General features: G+C 54.9%; 1 protein-coding gene across 5 annotated transcripts in view; it reads right to left on the bottom strand.

Moving 5' to 3' along the window:
• The window catches only part of adamts3 (ADAM metallopeptidase with thrombospondin type 1 motif, 3), a 178,981-nt gene that overhangs the window by 52,551 nt on the left and 108,216 nt on the right, over positions 1-18,214 (bottom strand). For all 5 annotated transcript variants that reach the window (XM_036936580.2, XM_036936583.2, XM_036936581.2 and 2 more), the window contains 2 exons: positions 16,963-17,138; positions 56-189 (listed from right to left, as the gene is read on the bottom strand). In XM_036936580.2, the coding sequence (XP_036792475.2) occupies positions 56-189; positions 16,963-17,138 (310 nt within the window). The remainder of the gene's footprint in view (positions 1-55; positions 190-16,962; positions 17,139-18,214) is intronic.

Genomic DNA, 18,214 nt, shown 5'->3' with positions numbered 1-18,214 from the left:
TTAGGTTAGGTTAAGATTAGGTTAGGTAACATTAGGTTAGAGTTAGGTTACTCACCACACACTCTCCTCTGACACAAATGCTGTAGGGGTCTTTGTAGGAGCAGCGTGTCCCATCATGCACCAGCTGCTTCATGTACGCCACGTCAGCAGTCTCCTTCGACTGGCAGTACAGGTGGCACCTCTTATTGGCTGAAACACAGTACAGCTGACTTGGCAACTAAAACTCTCATAAACTTTTACAGATGCACTATTGAGAGCATCCTGTCGGGCTTTAAAAAAAAATAAAAACAGCTTTTATCTCAAGGCTATCAGACTGTTAAACAGCCATTACTAGCCGGCTGCAACCCGGTTACTCAACAATGCACCTTTGAGGCTGCTGCCATATTTACATAGACATAGAATTACTAGCCATTTTAATCATCTCATATGTATATACTGTATACTATTCTACTGTATTTTAGTCAATGCCACTCCGACATTGCTACATTTCTTAATTCTATTATTTTACGTTTAGATGTGTGTATTGTTGTGAATAGTTAGATAATACTCCACTTTTGGAGCTAGGAACACAAGCATTTCAATACACCCGTCATAACATCTGCTAAATATGTGTATGTAACCAATCAAATTGGATTTGATGCAATCTAAATCAAGTTAAATAAAGGTTAAGTACAAATTAAACAAAATAAAAAGCATGTTGAGACAAAGTGGTGCTCCGTGACTGGCTAATTGGGCACGTTGAGGCACAGTGGTGCTCCGTGGCTAGCTAATATGGCACGTTGAGGCACAGTGGTGCTCCATCGCTGGCTAATAGGGCACGTTGAGGCACAGTGGTGCTCCAAGGTTGGCTAATAGGGCAAGTTGAAGCACAGTGGTGCTCCGTGGCTGGCTAATAGGGCACGTTGAGGAATAATGGTGCTCCATGACTGGCTAATAGGGCACGTTGAGGCACAGTGGTGCTCCATCGCTAGCTAATAGGGCATGTTGAGACACAGTGGTGCCCCATCACTGGCTAATAGGGCACGTTGAGGCACAGTGGTGCTCCGTGACTGGCTAATAGGGCACGTTGAGGCACAGTGGTGCTCCATCGCTGGCTAATAGGGCACGTTGAGGCACAGTGGTGCTCCAAGGTTGGCTAATAGGGCACGTTGAAGCACAGTGGTGCTCCGTGGCTGGCTAATAGGGCACGTTGAGGAATAATGGTGCTCCATGACTGGCTAATAGGGCAGGTTGAGGCACAGTGGTGCTCCGTGGTTGGCTAATAGGGCACGTTGAGGCACAGTGGTGCTCCGTGACTGGCTAATAGGGCACGTTGAGGCACAGTGGTGCTCCGTGGCTGGCTAATAGGGCACGTTGAGGAATAATGGTGCTCCATGACTGGCTAATAGGGCACGTTGAGGCACAGTGGTGTTCCATCGCTAGCTAATAGGGCATGTTGAGACACAGTGGTGCTCCATCACTGGCTAATAGGGCACGTTGAGGCACAGTGGTGCTCCATGGCTGGCTAATTGGTCACGTTGAGGCACAGTGGTTCTCCATCGCTGGCTAATAGGGCACGTTGAGGCACAGTGGTGCTCCGTGGCTGGCTAATAGGGCACGTTGAGGCACAGTGGTGCTCCGTGGCTGGCTAATAGGGCACGTTGAGGCACAGTGGTGCTCCGTGGCTGGCTAATAGGGTACAGTGGTGCTCCGTGGCTGGCTAATAGGGCACGTTGAGGCACAGTGGTGCTCCATGACTGGCTAATAGGGCACGTTGAGGCACAGTGGTGCTCCGTGGCTGGCTAATAGGGCGCGTTGAGGCACAGTGGTGCTCCGTGGCTGGCTAATAGGGCACGTTGAGACACAGTGGTGCTCCGTGGCTGGCTAATAGGGCACGTTGAGGAATACTGGTGCTCCGTGGCTAGCTAATAGGGCACATTGAGGCACAGTGGTGCTCCGTGGCTGGCTAATAGGGCACGTTGAGGAATAATGATGTTCCATGGCTAGCTAATAGGGCACGTTGAGGCACAGTGGTGCTCCATGGCTGGCAAATAGGGCACGTTTAGGTACAGTGATGCTCCATGACTGGCTAATAGGGCACGTTGAGGCACGGTGGTGCTCCATTACTGGCTAATAGGGCACGTTGAGGCACAGTGGTGCTCCATCGCTGGCTAATAGGGCATGTTGAGGCACAGTGGTGCTCCAAGGTTGGCTAATAGGGCATGTTGAGGCACAGTGGTGCTTGTGGTTGGCTAGTAGGGCACGTTGAGGCCCAGTGGTGCTCCGTGGCTGGCTGATAGGGCACGTTGAGGCAACGTGGTGCTCCATCGCTGGTTAATAGGGCACGTTAAGGAACAGTGGTGCTCCGTAGCTGGCTAATAGGGCACGTTGAGGTACAGTGGTGCTCCATGACTGGCTAATAGGGCACATTGAGGCACAGTGGTGCTCCATCACTGGCTAATAGGGCACGTTGAGGCACAGTGGTGCTCCATTACTGGCTAATAGGGCCCGTTGAGGCACAGTGGTGCTCCGTGGCTGGCTAATAGGGCACGTTGAGGAATAATGGTGTTCCTTGGCTAGCTAATAGGGCACGTTGAGAAACAGTGGTGCTCCATGGCTGGCAAATAGGGCACGTTGAGGTAAAGTGGTGCTCCATGACTGGCTAATAGGGCACGTTGAGGCACAGTGGTGCTCCATCACTGGAAAATAGGGCACGTTGAGGCACAGTGATGCTCCATCACTGGCTAATAGGGCACGTTGAGGCACAGTGGTGCTCCATCGCTGGCTAATAGGGCATGTTGAGGCACAGTGGTGCTTGTGGCTGGCTAGTAGGGCACGTTGAGGCCCAGTGGTGCTCCGTGGCTGGCTAATAGGGCACGTTGAGGCACAGTGTTGCTCCATGGCAGACTAATAGGGCACGTTGAGACACAGCGGTGCTCCATGGCAGACTAATAGGGCACGTTGAGGCACAGCGGTGCTCCATGACAGACTAATAGGGCCCGTTGAGGCACAGTGGTGCTCCCTGGCTGGCTAACAGGGCACGTTGAGGCACAGTGCTGCTCCGTGGCTGGCTAATAGGGCACGTTGAGGAATAATGATGTTCCATGGCTAGCTAATAGGGCATGTTGAGGCACAGTGGTGCTCCATGGCTGGCAAATAGGGCACGTTGAGGTACAGTGATGCTCCATGACTGGCTAATAGGGCACGTTGAGGCACAGTGGTGCTCCATTACTGGCTAATAGGGCACGTTGAGGCACAGTGGTGCTCCATCGCTGGCTAATAGGGCATGTTGAGGCACAGTGGTGCTCCAAGGTTGGCTAATAGGGCATGTTGAGGCACAGTGGTGCTTGTGGCTGGCTAGTAGGGCACGTTGAGGCCCAGTGGTGCTCCGTGGCTGGCTGATAGGGCACGTTGAGGCAACGTGGTGCTCCATCGCTGGTTAATAGGGCACGTTAAGGAACAGTGGTGCTCCGTAGCTGGCTAATAGGGCACGTTGAGGTACAGTGGTGCTCCATGACTGGCTAATAGGGCACGTTGAGGCACAGTGGTGCTCCATCACTGGCTAATAGGGCACGTTGAGGCACAGTGGTGCTCCATTACTGGCTAATAGGGCCCGTTGAGGCACAGTGGTGCTCCGTGGCTGGCTAATAGGGCACGTTGAGGAATAATGGTGTTCCTTGGCTAGCTAATAGGGCACGTTGAGGCACAGTGGTGCTCCATGGCTGGCAAAGAGGGCACGTTGAGGTAAAGTGGTGCTCCATGACTGGCTAATAGGGCACGTTGAGGCACAGTGGTGCTCCATCACTGGAAAATAGGGCACGTTGAGGCACAGTGGTGCTCCATCACTGGCTAATAGGGCACGTTGAGGCACAGTGGTGCTCCATCGCTGGCTAATAGGGCATGTTGAGGCACAGTGGTGCTTGTGGCAGGCTAGTAGGGCACGTTGAGGCCCAGTGGTGCTCCGTGGCTGGCTAATAGGGCACGTTGAGGCAAAGTGGTGCTCCAATGCTGGTTAATAGGGCACGTTAAGGAACAGTGGTGCTCCGTAGCTGGCTAATAGGGCACGTTGAGGCACAGTGTTGCTCCATGGCAGACTAATAGGGCACGTTGAGACACAGCGGTGCTCCATGGCAGACTAATAGGGCCCGTTGAGGCACAGTGGTGCTCCCTGGCTGGCTAACAGGGCACATTGAGGCACAGTGCTGCTCCGTGCCTGGCTAATAGGGCACGTTGAGGAATAATGGTGTTCCTTGGCTAGCTAATACGGCACGTTGAGGCACAGTGGTGCTCCATGGCTGGCAAATAGGGCACGTTGAGGTACAGTGGTGCTCCATCACTGGCTAATAGGGCACGTTGAGGCACAGTGGTGCTCCATTACTAGCTAATAGGGCACGTTGAGGCACAGTGGTGCTCCATGGCTGGCTAATAGGGCACGTTGAGGCACAGTGGTGCTCCATCGCTGGCTAATAGGGCACGTTAAGGCACAGTGGTGCTCCATCGCTGGCTAATAGGGCACGTTGAGGCACAGTGGTGCTCCAAGGTTGGCTAATAGGGCACGTTGAGGCACAGTGGTGCTCGTGGCTGGCTAGTAGGGCACGTTGAGAACCAGTGGTGCTCCGTGGCTGGCTAATAGGGCACGTTGAGGCAAAGTGGTGCTCCATCGCTGGTTAATAGGGCACGTTGAGGAACAGTGGTGCTCCGTAGCTGGCTAATAGGGCACGTTGAGGCACAGTGGTGATCCATGGCAGACTAATAGGGCCCGTTGATGCACAGTGGTGCTCCGTGGCTGGCTAATAGGGCACGTTGAGGCATAGTGGTGCTCCGTGGCTGGCTAATAGGGCACGTTGAGGCACAGTGGTGCTCCGTGGCTGGCTAATAGGGTGCGTTGAGGCACAGTGGTGCTCCGTGGCTGGCTAATAGGGCACAGTGGTGCTCCTGTGCTGGCTAATAGGGCACGTTGAGGCACAGTGGTGCTCCGTGGCTGGCTAATAGGGCACATTGAGGAATAATGGTGTTCCATGGCTAGCTAATAGGGCACGTTGAGGTACAGTGGTGCACCATGACTTGCTAATAGGGCACGTTGAGGCACAGTGGTGCTCCGTGGCTGGCTAATAGGGCGCGTTGAGGCAAAGTGGTGCTCCATGGCTGGCTAATAGGGCACGTTGAGGCACAGTGGTGCTCTGTGGCTGGCTAATAGGGCACGTTGAGGAATACTCGTGCTCCGTGGCTGGCTAATAGGGCACGTTGAGGCACAGTGGTGCTCCCTGGCTGGCTAATAGGGCACGTTGAGGCACATTGCTGCTCCGTGGCTGGCTAATAGGGCACGTTGAGGAATAATGGTGTTCCATGGCTAGCTAATAGGGCACGTTGAGGTACCGTGGTGCTCCATGGCTTGCAAATAGGGCACGTTGAGGTACAGTGGTGCTCCATGACTGGCTAATAGGGCACGTTGAGGCACAGTGGTGCTCCATCGCTAGCTAATAGGGCATGTTGAGACACAGTGGTGCTCCATCACTGGCTAATAGGGCAAGTTGAAGCACAGTGGTGCTCCATCGTTGGTTAATAGGGCACGTTAAGGAACAGTGGTGCTCCGTAGTTGGCTAATAGGGCACGTTGAGGCACAGTGTTGTTCCATGGCAGACTAATAGGGCACGTTGAGGCACAGCGGTGCTCCATGGCAGACTAATAGGGCCCGTTGAGGCACAGTGGTGCTCCATGGCAGACTAATAGGGCACGTTGAGGCACAGCGGTGCTCCATGGCAGACTAATAGGGCCCGTTGAGGCACAGTGTTGCTCTATGGCAGACTAATAGGGCACGTTGAGGCACAGCGGTGCTCCATGGCTGGCTAATAGGTCACGTTGAGGCACAATGGTGCTCCGTGGCTGGCTAATAGGGCCCGTTGAGGAATACTGGTGCTCCGTGACTAGCTAATAGGGCACGTTGAGGCACAGCGGTGCACCATGGCTGGCTAATAGGGCATGTTGAGGCACAGTGCTGCTCTGTGGCTGGCTAATAGGGCAGGTTGAGGCACAGTCGTGCTCCGTGGCTGGCTAATAGGGCACGTTGAGGCACAGTGGTGCTCCCTGGCTGGCTAATAGGGCACGTTGAGGCACATTGCTGCTCCGTGGCTGGCTAATAGGGCACGTTGAGGAATAATGGTGTTCCATGGCTAGCTAATAGGGCACGTTGAGGTACCGTGGTGCTCCATGGCTTGCAAATAGGGCACGTTGAGGTACAGTGGTGCTCCATGACTGGCTAATAGGGCACGTTGAGGCACAGTGGTGCTCCATCGCTAGCTAATAGGGCATGTTGAGACACAGTGGTGCTCCATCACTGGCTAATAGGGCACGTTGAAGCACAGTGGTGCTCCATGGCTGGCTAATAGGGCACGTTGAGGCACAGTGGTGCTCCATCGCTGGCTAATAGGGCACGTTAAGGCACAGTGGTGCTCCATCGCTGGCTAATAGGGCACGTTGAGGCACAGTGGTACTCCAAGGTTGGCTAATAGGGCACGTTGAGGCACAGTGGTGCTCGTGGCTGGCTAGTAGGGCACGTTGAGAACCAGTGGTGCTCCGTGGCTGGCTAATAGGGCACGTTGAGGCAAAGTGGTGCTCCATCGCTGGTTAATAGGGCACGTTGAGGAACAGTGGTGCTCCGTAGCTGGCTAATAGGGCACGTTGAGGCACAGTGGTGCTCCATGGCAGACTAATAGGGCACGTTGAGGCACAGTGGTGATCGTGGCTGGCTAGTAGGGCACGTTGAGGCACAGTGGTGCTCCGTGGCTGGCTAATAGGGCACGTTGAGGCACAGTGGTGCTCCATCACTGGCTAATAGGGCACATTGAGGCACAGTGGTGCTCCATCACTGGCTAATAGGGCACGTTGAGGCACAGTGGTGCTCCATGGCTGGCTAATTGGTCACGTTGAGGCACAGTGGTTCTCCATCGCTGGCTAATAGGGCACGTTGAGGCACAGTGGTGCTCCAAGGTTGGCTAATAAGGCATGTTGAGGCACAGTGGTGCTCGTGGCTGGCTAGTAGGGCACGTTGAGGCCCAGTGGTGCTCCGTGGCTGGCTAATAGGGCACGTTGAGGCAAAGTGGTGCTCCATCGCTGGTTAATAGGGCACGTTGAGGAACAGTGGTGCTCCGTAGCTGGCTAATAGGGCACGTTGAGGCACAGTGGTGCTCCATGGCAGACTAATAGGGCACGTTGAGGCACAGTGGTGATCCATGGCAGACTAATAGGGCCCGTTGATGCACAGTGGTGCTCTGTGGCTGGCTAATAGGGCACGTTGAGGCACAGTGGTGCTCTGTGGCTGGCAAATAGGGCACGTTGAGGCACAGTGGTGCTCCGTGGCTGGCTAATAGGGCGCGTTGAGGCACAGTGGTGCTCCGTGGCTGGCTAATAGGGCACAGTGGTGCTCCGTGGCTGGCTAATAGGGCATGTTGAGGCACAGTGGTGCTCCGTGGCTGGCTAATAAGGCACAGTGGTGCTCCGTGGTTGGCTAATAGGGCACGTTGAGGCACATTGGTGCTCCTTGGCTGGCTAATAGGGCACGTTGAGGCACAGTGGTGCTCCGTGGCTGGCTAATAGGGCGCGTTGAGGCACAGTGGTGCTCCGTGGCTGGCTAATAGGGCACAGTGGGTGCTCCGTGGCTGGCTAATAGGGCACGTTGAGGCACAGTGGTGCACCGTGGCTGGCTAATAGGGCACGTTGAGGCACAGTGGTGCTCCGTGGCTGGCTAATAGAGCCCATTGAGGAATACTGGTGCTCCGTGGCTGGCTAATAGGGGACGTTGAGGCACAGTGGTACTCCGTGGCTGGCTAATAGGGCACGTTGAGGACCAGTGGTGCTCCTTGGCTGGCTAATAGGGCACGTTAAGGCCCAGTGGTGCTCCGTGGCTGGCTAATAGGGCCCGTTGAGGCACAGTGGTACTCCGTGGCTGGCTAATAGGGCACGTTGAGGAATAATGGTGTTCCATGGCAAGCTAATAGGGCACGTTGAGGTACAGTGGTGCTCCATGGCTGGCAAATAGGGCACGTTGAGGTACAGTGGTGCTCCATGACTGGCTAATAGGGCATGTTGAAGCACAGTGGTTCTCCATGGCTGGCTAATAGGGCACGTTGAAGCACAGTGGTTCTCCATGGCTGGCTAATAGGGCACGTTGAGGCACAGTGCTGATCCATGGCAGACTAATAGGGCCCGTTGAGGCACAGTGGTGCTCCGTGGCTGGCTAATAGGGCATGTTGAGGCACAATGGTGCTCCGTGGCTGGCTAATAGGGCACGTTGAGGCACAGTGGTGCTCCGTGGCTGGCTAATAGGGCGCGTTGAGGCACAGTGGTGCTCCGTGGCTGGTTAATAGGGCACAGTGGTGCTCCGTGGCTGGCTAATAGGGCATGTTGAGGCACAGTTGTGCTCCGTGGCTGGCTAATAAGGCACAGTGGTGCTCCGTGGTTGGCTAATAGGGCACGTTGAGGCACAGTGGTGCACCGTGGCTGGCTAATAGGGCACGTTGAGGCACAGTGGTGCTCAGTGGCTGGCTAATAGAGCCCATTGAGGAATACTGGTGCTCCGTGGCTAGCTAATAGGGCACGTTGAGGCACATTGGTGCTCCGTGGCTGGCTAATAGGGCACGTTGAGGCACAGTGGTGCTCCGTGGCTGGCTAATAGGGCGCGTTGAGGCACAGTGGTGCTCCGTGGCTGGCTAATAGGGCACAGTGGTGCTCCGTGGCTGGCTAATAGGGCATGTTGAGGCACAGTGGTGCTCCGTGGCTGGCTAATAAGGCACAGTGGTGCTCCGTGGTTGGCTAATAGGGCACGTTGAGGCACAGTGGTGCACCGTGGCTGGCTAATAGGGCACGTTGAGGCACAGTGCTGATCCATGGCAGACTAATAGGGCCCGTTGAGGCACAGTGGTGCTCCGTGGCTGGCTAATAGGGCATGTTGAGGCACAATGGTGCTCCGTGGCTGGCTAATAGGGCACGTTGAGGCACAGTGGTGCTCCGTGGCTGGCTAATAGGGCGCGTTGAGGCACAGTGGTGCTCTGTGGCTGGTTAATAGGGCACAGTGGTGCTCCGTGGCTGGCTAATAGGGCACGTTGAGGAACAGTGGTGCTCCGTGGCTGGCTAATAGGGCACAGTGGTGCTCCGTGGCTAGCTAATAGGGCACATTGCGCAATAATGGTGTTCCATGGCTAGCTAATACGGCACGTTGAGGTACAGTGGTGCTCCATGGCAGACTAATAGGGCACGTTGAGGCACAGTGGTGATCCATGGCAGACTAATAGGGCACGTTGAGGCACAGTGGTGATCCATGGCAGACTAATAGGGCCCGTTGATGCACAGTGGTGCTCTGTGGCTGGCTAATAGGGCACGTTGAGGCACAGTGGTGCTCTGTGGCTGGCAAATAGGGCACGTTGAGGCACAGTGGTGCTCCGTGGCTGGCTAATAGGGCGCGTTGAGGCACAGTGGTGCTCCGTGGCTGGTTAATAGGGCACAGTGGTGCTCCGTGGCTGGCTAATAGGGCATGTTGAGGCACAGTTGTGCTCCGTGGCTGGCTAATAAGGCACAGTGGTGCTCCGTGGTTGGCTAATAGGGCACGTTGAGGCACAGTGGTGCACCGTGGCTGGCTAATAGGGCACGTTGAGGCACAGTGGTGCTCAGTGGCTGGCTAATAGAGCCCATTGAGGAATACTGGTGCTCCGTGGCTAGCTAATAGGGCACGTTGAGGCACATTGGTGCTCCGTGGCTGGCTAATAGGGCACGTTGAGGCACAGTGGTGCTCCGTGGCTGGCTAATAGGGCGCGTTGAGGCACAGTGGTGCTCCGTGGCTGGCTAATAGGGCACAGTGGTGCTCCGTGGCTGGCTAATAGGGCATGTTGAGGCACAGTGGTGCTCCGTGGCTGGCTAATAAGGCACAGTGGTGCTCCGTGGTTGGCTAATAGGGCACGTTGAGGCACAGTGGTGCACCGTGGCTGGCTAATAGGGCACGTTGAGGCACAGTGCTGATCCATGGCAGACTAATAGGGCCCGTTGAGGCACAGTGGTGCTCCGTGGCTGGCTAATAGGGCATGTTGAGGCACAATGGTGCTCCGTGGCTGGCTAATAGGGCACGTTGAGGCACAGTGGTGCTCCGTGGCTGGCTAATAGGGCGCGTTGAGGCACAGTGGTGCTCTGTGGCTGGTTAATAGGGCACAGAGGTGCTCCGTGGCTGGCTAATAGGGCACGTTGAGGAACAGTGGTGCTCCGTGGCTGGCTAATAGGGCACAGTGGTGCTCCGTGGCTAGCTAATAGGGCACATTGCGCAATAATGGTGTTCCATGGCTAGCTAATACGGCACGTTGAGGTACAGTGGTGCTCCATCGCTAGCAAATAGGGCATGTTGAGACACAGTGGTGTTCCATCACTGGCTAATAGGGCACGTTGAGGCACAGTGGTGCTCCATCACTGGCTAATAGGGCACGTTGAGGCACAGTGGTGCTCCATGGCTGGCTAATTGGTCACGTTGAGGCACAGTGGTTCTCCATCGCTGGCTAATAGGGCACGTTGAGGCACAGTGGTGCTCCAAGGTTGGCTAATAGGGCATGTTGAGGCACAGTGGTGCTCGTGGCTGGCTAGTAGGGCACGTTGAGGCCCAGTGGTGCTCCGTGGCTGGCTAATAGGGCACGTTGAGGCAAAGTGGTGCTCCATCGCTGGTTAATAGGGCACGTTGAGGAACAGTGGTGCTCCGTAGCTGGCTAACAGGGCACGTTGAGGCACAGTGGTGCTCCATGGCAGACTAATAGGGCACGTTGAGGCACAGTGGTGATCCATGGCAGACTAATAGGGCCCGTTGATGCACAGTGGTGCTCTGTGGCTGGCTAATAGGGCACGTTGAGGCACAGTGGTGCTCTGTGGCTGGCAAATAGGGCACGTTGAGGCACAGTGGTGCTCCGTGGCTGGCTAATAGGGCGCGTTGAGGCACAGTGGTGCTCCGTGGCTGGTTAATAGGGCACAGTGGTGCTCCGTGGCTGGCTAATAGGGCATGTTGAGGCACAGTTGTGCTCCGTGGCTGGCTAATAAGGCACAGTGGTGCTCCGTGGTTGGCTAATAGGGCACGTTGAGGCACAGTGGTGCACCGTGGCTGGCTAATAGGGCACGTTGAGGCACAGTGGTGCTCAGTGGCTGGCTAATAGAGCCCATTGAGGAATACTGGTGCTCCGTGGCTAGCTAATAGGGCACGTTGAGGCACATTGGTGCTCCGTGGCTGGCTAATAGGGCACGTTGAGGCACAGTGGTGCTCCGTGGCTGGCTAATAGGGCGCGTTGAGGCACAGTGGTGCTCCGTGGCTGGCTAATAGGGCACAGTGGTGCTCCGTGGCTGGCTAATAGGGCATGTTGAGGCACAGTGGTGCTCCGTGGCTGGCTAATAAGGCACAGTGGTGCTCTGTGGTTGGCTAATAGGGCACGTTGAGGCACAGTGGTGCACCATGGCTGGCTAATAGGGCACGTTGAGGCACAGTGGTGCTCCGTGGCTGGCTAATAGAGCCCATTGAGGAATACTGGTGCTCCGTGGCTAGCTAATAGGGCACGTTGAGGCACATTGGTGCTCCGTGGCTGGCTAATAGGGGACGTTGAGGCACAGTGGTACTCCGTGGCTGGCTAATAGGGCACGTTGAGGACCAGTGGTGCTCCTTGGCTGGCTAATAGGGCACGTTAAGGCCCAGTGGTGCTCCGTGGCTGGCTAATAGGGCCCGTTGAGGCACAGTGGTACTCCGTGGCTGGCTAATAGGGCACGTTGAGGAATAATGGTGTTCCATGGCAAGCTAATAGGGCACGTTGAGGTACAGTGGTGCTCCATGGCTGGCAAATAGGGCACGTTGAGGTACAGTGGTGCTCCATGACTGGCTAATAGGGCACGTTAAGGCACAGTGGTGCTCCATCGCTAGCAAATAGGGCACGTTGAGGTACAGTGGTGCTCCATGGCTGGCAAATAGGGCACGTTGAGGTGCAGTGGTGCTCCATGACTGGCTAATAGGGCCCGTTGAGGCACAGTGGTGCTCCGTGGCTGGCTAATAGGGCATGTTGAGGCACAATGGTGCTCCGTGGCTGGCTAATAGGGCACGTTGAGGCACAGTGGTGCTCTGTGGCTGGCTAATAGGGCGCGTTGAGGCACAGTGGTGCTCTGTGGCTGGCTAATAGGGCACAGTGGTGCTCCGTGGCTGGCTAATAGGGCACGTTGAGGCACAGTGGTGTTCCGTGGCTGGCTAATAGGGCACAGTGGTGCTCCGTGGCTAGCTAATAGGGCACATTGCGGAATAATGGTGTTCCATGGCTAGCTAATAGGGCACGTTGAGGTACAGTGGTGCTCCATCGCTAGCAAATAGGGCATGTTGAGACACAGTGGTGTTCCATCACTGGCTAATAGGGCACGTTGAGGACCAGTGGTGCTCCTTGGCTGGCTAATAGGGCCCGTTGAGGCACAGTGGTGCTCCGTGGCTGGCTAATAGGGCACGTTGAGGAATAATGGTGTTCCATGGCTAGCTAATACGGCACGTTGAGGTACAGTGGTGCTCCATGGCCGGCAAATAGGGCACGTTGAGGTACAGTGGTGCTCCATGACTGGCTAATAGGGCACGTTGAGGTACAGTGGTGCTCCATGACTGGCTAATAGGGCATGTTGAGGCACAGCGGTGCTCCGTGGCTGGCTAATAGGGCACAGTGGTGCTCCGTGGCTGGCTAATAGGGCACGTTGAGGCACATTGGTGCTCCGTGGCTGGCTAATAGGGCACGTTGAGGCACAGTGGTGCTCCGTGGCTGGCTAATAGGGCACGTTGAGGCACAGTGGTGCTCCGTGGCTGGCTAATAGGGCACGTTGAGGCACAGTGGTGCTCCGTGGCTGGCTAATAGGGCACGTTGAGGCACAGTGGTGCTACGTGGCTGGCTAATAGGGCACGTTGAGGCACAGTGGTGCTACGTGGCTGGCTAATAGGGCACGTTGAGGCACATTGGTGCTCCGTGGCTGGCTAATAGGGGACGTTGAGGCACAGTGGTACTCCGTGGCTGGCTAATAGGGCACGTTGAGGACCAGTGGTGCTCCTTGGCTGGCTAATAGGGCACGTTAAGGCCCAGTGGTGCTCCGTGGCTGGCTAATAGGGCCCGTTGAGGCACAGTGGTACTCCGTGGCTGGCTAATAGGGCACGTTGAGGAATAATGGTGTTCCATGGCAAGCTAATAGGGCACGTTGAGGTACAGTGGTGCTCCATGGCTGGCAAATAGGGCACGTTGAGGTACAGTGGTGCTCCATGACTGGCTAATAGGGCACGTTAAGGCACAGTGGTGCTCCATCGCTAGCAAATAGGGCACGTTGAGGCACAGTGGTGCTCCGTGGTTGGCTAATAGGGCACGTTGAGGCACAGTGGTGCACCGTGGCTGGCTAATAGGGCACGTTGAGGCACAGTGGTGCTCCGTGGCTGGCTAATAGAGCCCATTGAGGAATACTGGTGCTCCGTGGCTAGCTAATAGGGCACGTTGAGGCACATTGGTGCTCCGTGGCTGGCTAATAGGGGACGTTGAGGCACAGTGGTACTCCGTGGCTGGCTAATAGGGCACGTTGAGGACCAGTGGTGCTCCTTGGCTGGCTAATAGGGCACGTTAAGGCCCAGTGGTGCTCCGTGGCTGGCTAATAGGGCCCGTTGAGGCACAGTGGTACTCCGTGGCTGGCTAATAGGGCACGTTGAGGAATAATGGTGTTCCATGGCAAGCTAATAGGGCACGTTGAGGTACAGTGGTGCTCCATGGCTGGCAAATAGGGCACGTTGAGGTACAGTGGTGCTCCATGACTGGCTAATAGGGCACGTTAAGGCACAGTGGTGCTCCATCGCTAGCAAATAGGGCACGTTGAGGTACAGTGGTGCTCCATGGCTGGCAAATAGGGCACGTTGAGGTGCAGTGGTGCTCCATGACTGGCTAATAGGGCCCGTTGAGGCACAGTGGTGCTCCGTGGCTGGCTAATAGGGCATGTTGAGGCACAATGGTGCTCCGTGGCTGGCTAATAGGGCACGTTGAGGCACAGTGGTGCTCCGTGGCTGGCTAATAGGGCGCGTTGAGGCACAGTGGTGCTCTGTGGCTGGCTAATAGGGCACAGTGGTGCTCCGTGGCTGGCTAATAGGGCACGTTGAGGCACAGTGGTGTTCCGTGGCTGGCTAATAGGGCACAGTGGTGCTCCGTGGCTAGCTAATAGGGCACATTGCGGAATAATGGTGTTCCATGGCTAGCTAATAGGGCACGTTGAGGTACAGTGGTGCTCCATCGCTAGCAAATAGGGCATGTTGAGACACAGTGGTGTTCCATCACTGGCTAATAGGGCACGTTGAGGACCAGTGGTGCTCCTTGGCTGGCTAATAGGGCCCGTTGAGGCACAGTGGTGCTCCGTGGCTGGCTAATAGGGCACGTTGAGGAATAATGGTGTTCCATGGCTAGCTAATACGGCACGTTGAGGTACAGTGGTGCTCCATGGCCGGCAAATAGGGCACGTTGAGGTACAGTGGTGCTCCATGACTGGCTAATAGGGCACGTTGAGGTACAGTGGTGCTCCATGACTGGCTAATAGGGCATGTTGAGGCACAGCGGTGCTCCGTGGCTGGCTAATAGGGCACAGTGGTGCTCCGTGGCTGGCTAATAGGGCACGTTGAGGCACATTGGTGTTCCGTGGCTGGCTAATAGGGCACGTTGAGGCACAGTGGTGCTCCGTGGCTGGCTAATAGGGCACGTTGAGGCACAGTGGTGCTCCGTGGCTGGCTAATAGGGCACGTTGAGGCACAGTGGTGCTCCGTGGCTGGCTAATAGGGCACGTTGAGGCACAGTGGTGCTACGTGGCTGGCTAATAGGGCACGTTGAGGCACAGTGGTGCTACGTGGCTGGCTAATAGGGCACGTTGAGGCACATTGGTGCTCCGTGGCTGGCTAATAGGGGACGTTGAGGCACAGTGGTACTCCGTGGCTGGCTAATAGGGCACGTTGAGGACCAGTGGTGCTCCTTGGCTGGCTAATAGGGCACGTTAAGGCCCAGTGGTGCTCCGTGGCTGGCTAATAGGGCCCGTTGAGGCACAGTGGTACTCCGTGGCTGGCTAATAGGGCACGTTGAGGAATAATGGTGTTCCATGGCAAGCTAATAGGGCACGTTGAGGTACAGTGGTGCTCCATGGCTGGCAAATAGGGCACGTTGAGGTACAGTGGTGCTCCATGACTGGCTAATAGGGCACGTTAAGGCACAGTGGTGCTCCATCGCTAGCAAATAGGGCACGTTGAGGTACAGTGGTGCTCCATGGCTGGCAAATAGGGCACGTTGAGGTGCAGTGGTGCTCCATGACTGGCTAATAGGGCCCGTTGAGGCACAGTGGTGCTCCGTGGCTGGCTAATAGGGCATGTTGAGGCACAATGGTGCTCCGTGGCTGGCTAATAGGGCACGTTGAGGCACAGTGGTGCTCCGTGGCTGGCTAATAGGGCGCGTTGAGGCACAGTGGTGCTCTGTGGCTGGCTAATAGGGCACAGTGGTGCTCCGTGGCTGGCTAATAGGGCACGTTGAGGCACAGTGGTGTTCCGTGGCTGGCTAATAGGGCACAGTGGTGCTCCGTGGCTAGCTAATAGGGCACATTGCGGAATAATGGTGTTCCATGGCTAGCTAATAGGGCACGTTGAGGTACAGTGGTGCTCCATCGCTAGCAAATAGGGCATGTTGAGACACAGTGGTGTTCCATCACTGGCTAATAGGGCACGTTGAGGACCAGTGGTGCTCCTTGGCTGGCTAATAGGGCCCGTTGAGGCACAGTGGTGCTCCGTGGCTGGCTAATAGGGCACGTTGAGGAATAATGGTGTTCCATGGCTAGCTAATACGGCACGTTGAGGTACAGTGGTGCTCCATGGCCGGCAAATAGGGCACGTTGAGGTACAGTGGTGCTCCATGACTGGCTAATAGGGCACGTTGAGGTACAGTGGTGCTCCATGACTGGCTAATAGGGCATGTTGAGGCACAGCGGTGCTCCGTGGCTGGCTAATAGGGCACAGTGGTGCTCCGTGGCTGGCTAATAGGGCACGTTGAGGCACATTGGTGCTCCGTGGCTGGCTAATAGGGCACGTTGAGGCACAGTGGTGCTCCGTGGCTGGCTAATAGGGCACGTTGAGGCACAGTGGTGCTCCGTGGCTGGCTAATAGGGCACGTTGAGGCACAGTGGTGCTCCGTGGCTGGCTAATAGGGCACGTTGAGGCACAGTGGTGCTACGTGGCTGGCTAATAGGGCACGTTGAGGCACAGTGGTGCTACGTGGCTGGCTAATAGGGCACGTTGAGGCACAGTGCTGCTCCGTGGCTGGCTAATAGGGCACGTTGACAAATAATGGTGTTCCATGGCTAGCTAATAGTGCACGTTGAGGTACAGTGGTGCTCCATGGCTGGCAAATAGGGCACGTTGAGGTACAGTGGTGCTCCATGACTGGCTAATAGGGCACGTTGTGGAATAATGGTGTTCCATGGCTAGCTAATAGGGCACGTTGAGGCACAGTGGTGCTCCATCGCTAGCTAATAGGGCATGTTGAGACACTGTGGTGCTCCATCACTGGCTAATAGGGCACGTTGAGGCACAGTGGTGCTCCATCACTGGCTAATAGGGCACGTTTAGGCACAGTGGTGCTCCATGGCTGGCTAATAGGGCACGTTGATGAACAGTGGTGCTTCATCACTGGCTAATAGAGCATGTCGAGGCACAGTGGTGCTCCATGGCTGGTTAATAGGGCACGTTGAGGAACAGTGGTGCTCCGTAGCTGGCTAATAGGGTACGTTGAGGCACAGTGGTGCTCCATGGCAGGCTAATAGGGCACGTTGAGGCACAGTGGTGCTCCATGGCTGGCAAAAAAAAAAAAATTCTACCTGGAACCAAAAAGTGTTCTCCTATAGGGATAGCTGAAGAACCCTTTTGCAATGCTTTTTTCTAACAGTGAATACACTACTCACAGTCAGGGTGCTCATAGGGCAGCCAGTGGTGTTTGGTGTTCTGGAACTCAAAGTGGGAGTTGCGTAGCTGGCACTGCTGGGCCCTGAAGTCCTCAAAGTGTTTGGGGCAGTCCTCTGTGTTACACAGCTGGTACTCATAATTCACCCCGGGACAGTCCCCACCGCCGTTAGAGGGGCTGAGGAGAGGGGAGAAACATACACTATCAACATTATACATTTTCTAAATTACACAAACATATCTACTATCTGGTAGTGCAGGGGTACTCAAATACTATTTGAGAAAGTTCAGTCACACAAATGTCCTGTGTGTGTGTGGTAAAAGGTCCGGATGGATATTGTCATTTATCAACAAAAAACCCACCGCACGGCCCGTGCCGACCCCAAACTGTTCACACCGCTTCTACACTTTTTGCCATGGGCCGAGAGAACATTTTGAAGTTTTAAAGCTATTTTCCTGCAATTCAACACATTTTGCCAGGTTAAATCAAATCCAATTGTATTGCCATGTCTTATGTGTGTTCATATGATACCTGGGTGACTCAACAAAATCAATGGCGGCTTCCTAGGGGTTGAGGCCCCTGGGCACATAATCTGGCCATGATATTTACAAGATTTAGATAGGCTAACCAGCTAAAATGTGCTAAAACGTACCTACCTAGCTTACTTACCTACTTACCTACCTACCTAGCTAACGTGCTAGATAGTTTACAAATACAGTGCCCTGCGAAAGTAATTGGCCCCCTTGAACTTTGCGACCTTTTGCCACATTTCAGGCTTCAAACATAAAGATATAAAACTGTATTTTTTTGTGAAGAATCAACAACAAGTGGGACACAATCATGAAGTGGAACGACATTTATTGTATATTTCAAACTTTTTTAACAAATCAAAAACTGAAAAATTGGGCGTGCAAAATTATTATTATAACTGTGACCTAACCAAGAAAAAGCAAAGCAGTTCGACCCATACAACAGAGTTACACATGGAATAAACAAACTTACAGTCAATAATACAGAAGAAAAGGTATATATACAGTGTGTGCAAATGAGGTAGGATAAGGGAGGTAAGGCAATAAATAGGCCATGGTGGCAAAGTAATTACAATATATAAAATAAACACTGGAATGGTAGATATGCAGAAGATGAATGTGCAAGTAGAGATACTGGGGTGCAAAGGAGAAAGATAAATAAATAAACACAGTATGGGGATCAGGGAGTTGGATGGGCTGTTTACAGATGGGCTATGGACAGGT

This window comes from Oncorhynchus mykiss, chromosome 11, assembly GCF_057628025.1.
Source record: "Oncorhynchus mykiss isolate SJ-2025 chromosome 11, ASM5762802v1, whole genome shotgun sequence".
NCBI lineage: Eukaryota > Metazoa > Chordata > Actinopteri > Salmoniformes > Salmonidae > Oncorhynchus > Oncorhynchus mykiss.
Note: the sequence above shows the minus strand (reverse complement) of the source record. Positions and strands in the feature narration are given on the sequence as shown.